The 10,831-nt window shown below is 31.0% G+C and overlaps 1 protein-coding gene across 1 annotated transcript in view; it reads left to right on the forward strand.

The window, feature by feature from the left end:
* LOC106460890 (mucin-12-like) overlaps positions 1-10,831 on the forward strand; it is a 39,345-nt gene that overhangs the window by 3,917 nt on the left and 24,597 nt on the right. The window contains exons 3-7 of the mRNA XM_022387700.1: positions 3,538-3,684; positions 6,564-6,617; positions 7,517-7,558; positions 9,231-9,320; positions 9,725-9,799. Coding sequence (XP_022243408.1) covers positions 3,538-3,684; positions 6,564-6,617; positions 7,517-7,558; positions 9,231-9,320; positions 9,725-9,799 — 408 coding nt within the window. The remainder of the gene's footprint in view (positions 1-3,537; positions 3,685-6,563; positions 6,618-7,516; positions 7,559-9,230; positions 9,321-9,724; positions 9,800-10,831) is intronic.

A 10,831-nucleotide genomic window follows, 5' to 3' on the forward strand; every position in this document is an offset into this window, starting at 1 on the left:
TTAGTATTACTTACTTTACTTTCTTACTTAGTAAGTAATATAAGTAAGTAAGTTATTATATATTTATTAGTAGTAGTATTACTTCTAATATCGTCCTCCACGTGTGTGTGTGTGTGTGTGTGTGTGTATATATATATATATATATATATATATATGTATATATAGGATTTGTTGAAACATAAAATTATGGTGGTAAGACATCGTGTAAAGACCATGATGATAATCATCTACACATCAGGGCTTAATTGTTATAAAATATATATCAAGACAACACGGGAGATACATTCCTCGAGCAAACCATGTTGGACAAATCCGTGTTGGAGGAACTCAATACCTTATAGGATTAATAGGGATCAGTAACACAGCCATGCTAAGTTTCTGATAAATGCTTATATATATGGATTTTTTTTACACATAAATGAAAAGCCCTACCTATACTGAACTATATATGAACTAAAAAATATAAAATCATAAACATAATAACATTCACATGTGGTATCCTCACCTGTAAATGAAAATATGTTAAATGAAATAATAAAGCACTGCGTTTTATTGTAACACTTGCCTATGAATGATGAAGACAAAGGCATTTCATTGATGATAGGAAGACTTGCGCTGATGATAATAGATTTGGAGGCTGAGAGGTTAGTTTAAGGCTGATGAATCATCTTTCGAGATTTCTCTGTAGGGTGCTAGAACATCATTAAACCCTCTTTTAAATTTAAGGCTTCTCTCTATTATGGGATCCATGTCTACAGCCATTTCTGCGAGCTCATCTGCCTTGCATGGGAAATTGGACACAGCCTTCACTGTGAGGATAGGTTTAGCATGTTTTATCTTCAGCATCTTCATCACTGTTACTGGAGGCTATCAATGCTTCAAATTTTCATTCGTTGGCTCTTGGTAATGGGATTCCAGAAGCTCAACCACCTCCTCAACCCACATATTATCAAACCCCTCACCTCCAATTTATTTAGCAGCTGCATCTCTGTCGGCTGACCCAGTTTCCCCTTACAGCTTCACATTATGCAGGTTGAATCATTGCTTAAACTTGGCAAACTAGCCTTGCCTGAAACTCACTGGCATCCGCAGCACTTCCACCCTCATTTTAAACTACGTATTCATACAAACTACGTGCTTTCTCAAGTATAGCTATGTTATCAACAACAGAGCCTTTTTTGTTCATTGATCCACACATTAAATAATTTCTCCATTTTTTTCCATGAACGGATTCCTCCTAGGCACTTGGGAAACCTTAGCACTTATAGGGGCAGAAGCCTTAACACTTGCACATATTTTTCTCTTCACTCTTACTAATCGTACATATGGAAGATTCATTCAAGCCATATTCCCAGCCTATAGATGCTACACTCATCTCACTTTGTAAATTATCAAGGATCTGAATTTTCTCAGCTAATGTCATAACTTTGCAGCTTTTCTTTGCCTCATTAACACTTGGAGATACCTTACATGTCGATTTATTCTGCTTTTTAAGGGTATTTACGAAAAGCAGCAAAAATGGCAAAAATAAATTGATTACACGGCACTGAACTTAGCCCGATCACATAGACATGTGGTGGGGATGTAGTGAGGCTCAGGAAGCTGAAAATTGTTTATTTCTATCTTTACAGGTATCCTTCACTGCACATGTCACAAGGTTTTTGTGTATTTCATTCAAAATTTTTATTAAACTACTTTTTGTTTATGTTATACCAATTAGTATATTTGTGGACAAACCTTTATTTTAGCTTATTAAAAATACTTCATTAAAAATATGATTTTTTGTATACGAAAGACTTACAATGAAAGACTACCAAATTTCTTGAAGATATACACACCATATTGAAAGTTAGAAGTTTTAAACGAGTAAAAAAAGGAGACGTGATCAGGCAAATTGACTGAGCCCATATTGAGAGAGTTATGATGATCTAAAGCGCTCATATGTTTGCATGTTGTGTGAACCACACATAATCAAATTTTCTTTGTTTGGCAGATAATTGGTTTATTTTATTTTTGCATGTTGGACGAACTCACGTTGTAGGAGGGTTTACCGTAGTTTGGAGATTTTTCACTTTCTGTAGTTTAGACTGTGGTAATCCAAGCTATCATATATTTTCCATGAATGTGCTCTACTGGACCTTAACTTCCCATACCAAATTTCAAGGCAATCCATTAAGAAATACACAAGATATAAAATCTCCAATTTTGATTGAATTTTTTTCCTATTTCTTTTTTTTTTCTTCACATCGAAAGTACAGAAACTTTATTTGATAGAAAAACATACTTAACTTTTATGGATTTTTTTTCAATTTTGGTACACTAATAAATTTTTAAAACCTACAGTTAGGTGTCAAATGTGGTATAAATATAAGCCACATTTGCAAAGTTATTCAACAAAAACCACTAAAATTTTTGAGCATGCTTATGCAAAAGGTCATGAGCTATCAGTCTAAAACATTTACTACAGCTTCACCTAAGAGTAAAAGTGGATTGTCTTTTGTCATTCGGATCAAAGACGGCTGACTAACAGCAGCAAAACTATGGGATGAAAGGATGTGCAGATACACAAGTATTTGTTAGGCCAAGCAAACTTGATTAGCAGTTTCTAGCTCAAGTTTTTAAAAGAATCATACAGGTGGACAGTTATTATTGAATGAATATTTACTGTAAAATTCTTATCAATGCTATAAGTGTAGCCACTTTGGTCGCCAATTTTGACTTAATTCCTTTAAGTTGCACACTCAATCCTTTTTTCAGGCTAGGCTGCACCTTTTTTTCACACCTAAGGTGTTTTTGATTAGATTCTATTTTAATGTAATGTATGAATTAACTGTTCTGCAGTTTCTCTGGTTATTTAGCTTTCAGCATTTTTATAAAGGTATATATATCTTTTTTTTTCTTAGAAGCATGTGTACTGGGCATCTAAGTACAATTTTTATTTTCATGGAAAAACACACTCATTATTCTTTAGATTGTGTGATGATCTCTTGCAACACACTTGAAGGAACAGTGTATTAGGACAGATTTTTACTGTTTGTTACAATTTTTAAAATAATGTCAAATGTAGGCCTACAGTGTGAGGTCTAACTTAAATTGACATCATTCTACATGTATATTACCTGCAACTGTATCTGTAGTCATTGTTATTGATATAGCATTGTACCATGAGTTATAAATTCATATAAAAAAATTAAAAGATATTAAAATACTGCATCTGTATACTAGTAAGGACCTATGGAGATTACAGACCTCTAAATTTTAGGGCTTGACTATATTAATCCAATCTGTCTACATGTATTGGTTTTTAGCATGCTCCAGATACGGTTTTTCATGTAATTTTGCTGTTAATATAAAGTTTTTGTCCTTTTTCTTATGATTTAATTACTTATTCCATTTTTCACTAACCTTAACCAAATAATATTGATTTTTTTTTATTAGTAAGTTATTTAAAACTTAATATGTGCTGGAAGTGAAGCAATTTTATTTGAAATGATTGAGTTTTGAAATTAAGCTTTACAAATTACTTTGTCAATACAGATGCTGGAGCAACTTGTGAGTGAGAAAATCCTGGAGTGTCTAACCGAAGGAAGTAAGAGTGAGATAGCTAGATTGAAACAGAAATGTCTTTCTCTGGAAAAATCTGTTGAAAGATGGAAAAAGAGAGCACAGAAACTTCAAAAACACGTACATTTGAATCTTTCACTTGCAAATAACTTTATTATTAAAAGAGCTCAGAATGTTACATTATCATATTTTAGATAATTGCTCAAACAAATTTTTTTTATACAGTTTGAGCTCAGAATGTTACATTATCATATTTTAGATAATTGCTCAAACAAATATTTTTTATATAGTTTTAAGTGCCACATGTTTGTCTTTCTTATAGTTTGTATAGTAGGAATTCTTAGATAGGCTTTTGCAGTTATTCTAAGAACCTATGGGTGAAAGCAAAAAAGAATATGTTATAATATGGCAACCACTCTACACCTGCAATGCCTAGTACTGAGGTGGTCTGTTGCCCAATGCCAGGGCTAATCATTACAGCTGGGATATGGTAGCTATAGTAGTGGTCTGGGTGCTATATGTATAAATATCTTTAATTTTCAGTAATGTAATAGGCCTGGCATGGCCAGGTGGTTACGGTACTCAACTCTCAATCTGTGGGTCGTGGGTTCGATTCCTCATCCAACCAAACATGCTCACACTTTCAGCTGTGGGGGAATTATAATGTGACAATCAATCCCATTATTTGTTGGTAAAAGAGTAGCCCAAGAGTTGGCGGTGGGTGGTGGTGACTAGCTGCCTTCCATCTAGTCTTACACTGCTAAATTAGGGACGGCTAGTGCAGATAGCCCTCATGTAGCTTTTCGCAAAATTCATAATAAACTAAACTAAATAAACAGTAATGTAATTTTTTTTACATTGTTTCAGAAAGTTTACATTAACTCTAGTTAAGTTTGATTGGTCATTGTGTTAATTAACCTTTTCCAAAGAGATTAACATTTCAGGTGTCAAGTTTCAGAATTTAAGTAAAAATAATAATTCACTATTTTAACAATTGTTTGCTCAGAAATATTTTAGAATTGATATTTTGTCATTCTATAACATTTATTTAGTGTAATTCACAAATAAGAACAATGAAACTTAAATTTATACACAGATCCAAAGAGTTTTGCATGTGAACAATGTACCTGTAATTTTTTTTTTTTTATCTATTGCAAAGCTAGAAAACGTCATCCCTTGAGAATACAATTAACAAAGTCTTGTTTTTCTCATGAGTTAGCATTTTCCTACACTGAAAATTTATTTCTGATAGATTCTTACCTCCTCTCACAAAAAAACTTTTTTCAACTAGCATTGCCCTCTATCGGTGTACATTTTCAATTCACACTACTAGCATTTCACCTCCTGCTTCTGCATATCCACATGCAAATGATCATGTAGAAGCTCTCCACCAATAGGAGTGTGACACTATTCCTATTGTAACCAGCACCCTCTTCACGTCTGTACTTGTTAATCGCTTCTCAGTTGGCAGTAGTACTGTATAGACATGCTGGTTTTTGCTCGTGGATTTGTTGATGTTTTCCGTTATACTACTGACTTAGTTTTTCTTTACTATTTAATTAAATATTTGTGTTTTGGTATTGTGAAGGTTTTTTGGTTTTTTTTTCAAACTTTCTTACTATTTCAGAGGCCTTTTTAAAATGGAGTAAATTAGTTTGAGAAGTAATTTATGGTTTCATAAGAAAGTGATTAGCTGTAGATCCTTCATAGGAGAACAGCAGAATTTAATCTGAAGTTTATAAGACTTAGGAACAAACAGAACTGGGAACATTTATTTAGATGTTCATTTTGTTCCCGGTTGTTGTCATTTTTTTGCATCAAGTTGTATGTTTGAAGGTTATGGCAATTTTCTTCTATGACAAGAGACAATTGGTAAGTCTTTTTAGGGTTAGAAAGTACATTAGTGATGGAAAAATATTCTGGTGACTTCAAATTCATATTTACTGAATATTATTGTTAAATCAATCATATTCAAGCAATGGACATAAAAAAATAATGTGTAATCTATTTAAAATAAAGTATATTTATTAGATATACATTGATTTTTACCATGAATATTGTTAGCAAAAACTGGTACCTAGGCTGACCTGACACTGTTTTGAAAAGTCAGGTCATAGATCACTACTAAATCTTTATGTAGTGTTTTTTTTTTACGATATCTATCCAAAGTGGTGACAAACTACAACTGGCAAAATAAAGTTTCATAAGAAATATGCTTATAAAACATCACCCAAGTTGAACATGTTTGCATATATAAAATGAAATTTTCTGATCAGTAATAAAAAGAATTAGTTTCTGGTATGAAAAAATTAAGTACTTTGAATGTATTTTGAAACTAGTCATAAAACAAAATTTAGGAAATTTTAAAACATAGAAAATGTTTTAAAAACTAGATTCAATTATATGAAAATGTTTTAAGACAAAACTTGATACTATTTAGTCAATTTGTACTGAGTTTTGAGCATTTTTGTAAAGTATGTCCACTGTAAGAAGGAAAGAAAAAAGGGAAAGGGATATTAGTGATTCCCCGCTCCTCCCAAACCTAGAAAGGGTTAAGAATGGGTGCCATCTTGAAAAATGTACCTTTCCTTTACATGACAACCTACCCTTGTGAAGTCTATAATAAATATATACGTCCATCTTGTTCTTAAATCATGGTTTTTGATTATTCAAAGTTGTCTAAAATAGATATTAACCACGTTTAATGTTATCGTATTTTGTTAATTGGCAGAAAGCTATAGTTTAAAAATAGTTAGTAGAAAAATGTAATTCCTTATGTTCTGTACATCATGATCTACGAGAATGCTTCTTTAACTATTTGCATTCTTATATATCAGTATTTATATATATATATGTTACTCGTCCTTAATTTGGTAATTTCTGAATATTCTGCAGTTGTTAAATATGTTGAATCTAACTTTACTGATTTGTTTAATAAAAATAACAGGTTATTTAAATTTTGTATAAATCTATAGTTTATCTATGTTAATGTATTGTAGATGGCAGAAATGTTGGCTGAAAGAAGCAAGTTTGCTGCTATGAGAAAAGGGAAGGCAAGTGTATTGCTGTTATTTTTTCTGTCTGTCTGTAGTGCTTTGTTTTCTTTTCTTATCAATGTCTCTAAAAATCTTTTGATCAGTTTTTTTTTTTTTTAAATGCCTATAGGTATAAACGTTACTTTAATTAATAAGCGTTTGTTTATATGTTCATTCCTATAGATAAATAGTCAAGAAGTTGTACATCAAATTAATGACAAACTGTGTTTGCAAAGTAACTTGATTGTGTGTTTGTTTTCATGTCATTATTTGGTCTTTAACTCAGTTGTCATATTTGTCTCCATGTTTCGTATAAAACACACATTTTTTTTAAATAGTAAATAGCTGCCTCATTGTATAGTTGACCAGTAAATATAATACTCAAGATTATTGTGAATTTGTGGTATGGTGAATATTACACAAGTTAATATTTGTTGATGGTTTACTTACATTTACTTCTCTATGGGTGAAATTTAAGTTAATACTATTAACTGCTGCAGGAGCAGCTCAGTTGCCATTTTCTGACTTATAGATAAAAACTGAGTTGCCATCAATCACAATAAAATGGTAATTATCATCATTTGCATAGAGTTATAGTTATATATGTGCGACTGACGGATATTTCCGTCATCCGCAGTTAATGGGTTAATACTATTAACTTTCTGGAATAGATAAATAAATAGTCATTGGAACTTTTTGTGTTTTAATGTTTACATATTGCATTGATAGAGTATATTCAGAAATCCACACTGCAGCTTTTTAACACTAATTATATAAATATTGCTCCTCTCTAAAATTATTTTTGTATTTATGTCACCTCGTGTGCTGTAGTTTATAATTCATGCTATTGTTTAAAGTGTACTTGATAAAAAGATTGTGTCAATCCATTCACTTCTGTTTTTCTGTGGAAACTCTAGGTGGCAACGAGGTCAGTGGGGCTTTATGTTAGAATGCCATCGGTAAGTTTGTATCTTGATTTGATTTCCTTTAGAAGCTGGTAGTATGGCTTAAACTATGTTTTCTTGTTACAGTTTTATTATGATGTTTCAAGAGAAATTTTCGTATTACTTTAATCATAATAAATTAAACTATATTGTCATTGAAACTAATATTTATATGAAATAAACTTTTTATCTTTTAAAAAAAAAGTGCTGAAATTAGCAATTCAATATCTGTTAACGTGTGTCAGAAATACTTTGTCGAGTAAAAACTGAAGAACCATTTACTGTCAGCTCTTACAAGTTCATGTTAACAAATATTGAAAGTGATGATTTAACATATTGGTGAGTTCTTTAAGAATACTAGCATGTTAAGAGAAAGAAAGTTGTTTAATGTAGAGAAACTTTCTCAGTATGTATTTTCAACTGCAAATTTTGACAGATAAGTTTAAAAAGTATTCTCACGGTTTTGCACTGACACATTGATATCAATTGCTTGTGCTTCAACCTAAGTTTTAAAAGGGATATTGAAACAGTTTCTAAAAGTGTGTCGTCCTCAAGAATTTCGGTTAATATTTTTAAATGTAATTAAGGTGTTAAGCAATTAATATAATTATATATAATATATGTATGTGTGTTTATAATTTATTTCATTAAGTAAAGATTTCTTTGTACAATGAGTTTAATGCCAAACAAAAGATTTTACCTTCAAGCCTTATGTTGAGTAACCATCATGTCTAGGCTGGCAAAGCATGATTTGTTGATCAAATGATTTTACACTTTTTTTATGGACGACATTTTGAAGTTAAATAAAAGTTTAACTTTATTCGATATGTCTTAGTTTTATTCATGTTTCTATATTATATTTAAATATAATGTACTTTCAAGAGGTTTATATTGACAATGAAAAGTATTTTGTATCGGGTTTTTGCATATATAACTCAAAAAATACCCACCAAACTTTATCCTTGAATGCAACAAAGTTTGTTTTCAGAAAACATTTACTAACCTTAATTAACATATTTTCTTTGATATGCAGTTATTCACCATTATCGAATCACACTTGGTTTATTTTAACTTTCATTAGGTAGAAAAAACTTTGCCTAGAAATGTTTTATAGGTAAATTTACTTATCAGTGAGGTTGATGTATTTTTTAGACTTTATTCAAAAACCTTTAATTCTCAATCTCCTTCAGTTATCTGATAGAAACATCTAGTTTACTCATCATAACTGATTAGCTTTCAGTATTACAAACTTAACGGATGACTGGGTGTGGCCAAATGGTTAGAATGCTGAACCATGAAGCTTAGAATCCATGGTCCACGTCTCACTGCTGCAAAAATACTATGCACTCTGTGGCTGCAAATGCATTATAAGAATGACAACAAAATTCCAATATTCAATTAGAGTAGTCCAAGAATTGGTGGTGGGTGTTGTTGACTAGCTGTCTTCCACCTAGTTTTTTTACTTTTGAATTAGGAACAGCTAGTGCTGATATCCGTTGTGTAGCTTTTTGGGAATATCCAAAACAAACAAAGCACAAAACATCCTATGATGCTTTACATCTATTGGTATAAAAGTTTTAGTCTCATGGACCATTCACTATGTTGTGTAAAAATTTTTGTGAAAAACAATGATTTCTGTAAAGCAGTATTAGTGCAAAAAAAAGTAATATAAGTTTGTTTTCGACAGGGTGGAATAGCCAGTCCTTGTGATCAAATCAAACAATCGGGGCTTATACAGAGTGTCAGCACGAAACAAGTGACTACCACATCAAATAAGGTACCCACTTCGGTTTCTAAAATATAAATAGTCTTTAGTTTGTACTTAAGAGAATACCTGTCAACAGCAGTATGTAAAAATGCATCATTAATTCTAAACTTTTTTGTGTATTAATGTAAATAATGAATGTACTGTTTTTGGGATACTAGGTAAAATTTATTTTTCAATGATAAAATTCAAAAAAATATTACTGTATTTCTCCCTTCTTTTTTTTTCTTCTATCTCTTCACACATTCAACTCTGTCTCTTTTTTTCAAGCATTATACACATCACTAGAATACAAGAAGAAAAAAAAATGGTGAATTCACCATAAAGAGAGAATTTATGTTAATTTTTATCACTGCATTCCTTGAAGTCTCTGTATCTATAGTCATCAATATTGTATTAAAACTCTTTATTTACAGACTTCTGTATCTTCCACCACTGGAAAAACATTGTTGACAACTCAAAACAGTGTGTCAAATAGAGGAGGAAAAACAGTAAGTTTCATTTTTAGAAACATATGTTCAGTATGTTATCTGACTTCTGAAAAAAGCACAGTATTTTGTAAAGAAGTGGACTTCAAAAACTGGATGAGTTTGTGAAATGGAAGTTGGTTGCAAATGACATTAAACTTATGAATTATTATATATATATATATATATATTATATAGGCTGCTCACTGGTAGTTAGTTACTGAACATGTGTCTGAATCAGTTAATATTTTTAATGCACATGTATATAATCGGTTCCAAAAGATCTTCTATTTCAGATATATTTCCAAGTTAAAATAACAGAATGTAATAGATCATAATATATTCTTAAATAATAGAATTGAACATAACATTAGTAATAATAGTTGCTTGCATCATTATAAAAAACATTTCCAGTTTCTTGCCATTATTATTTTAAAATATTCTATCATCCACTGTCCTACTACACAGCAAACTTACCTTTATTTATGTGTGTGTGTCAGAAATGTGTTATTTCTTCCAAGGATGTTTATACAGTGAACTGTCTAAGTCAGAACGTTTTAAGTGACATTTTGGGCCACATTACTCTGTATTTCAACACTTATGCTAATTTTACTTGATAATTAGGAACCCACTTTTTAGAAATAAAAGTTTTTGAGACGGCTTGACTGGGTAATGAAAAACTTTACTATGAGGATGACGAAATCTTGTTGAAACGTCATACATTTTTAATAAAGTTTTTTCATTGCCTAGTCAAGCCATCTCAAAACTTTTACTTATGCTAATTAGCTGGTAGAACAGTCACAGAAAAAGGAAGAAAAGTTTTTACATTTCACTGTATGTGTTACTGCTGTATTGTTTTATACAGTTGTTACTGCATTTGTTCTTAAATATAATAAAACATTAGATATTTAATTTTAGTGGAGTTCATGTTAACTTAAATTCAGTAAAATTAATCCTTGAAATTGACAGTTTGGTCCTGAAAATCCTGAAATTGTTTATTCCGTAAGCCTGCATAAACCATGTGTGTATAACACTTGGTAAAATCCTGGAATTGTT

Source organism: Limulus polyphemus, unplaced genomic scaffold (genome assembly GCF_000517525.1).
Source record: "Limulus polyphemus unplaced genomic scaffold, Limulus_polyphemus-2.1.2 Scaffold857, whole genome shotgun sequence".
NCBI classification, from domain to species: Eukaryota; Metazoa; Arthropoda; class Merostomata; order Xiphosura; family Limulidae; genus Limulus; species Limulus polyphemus.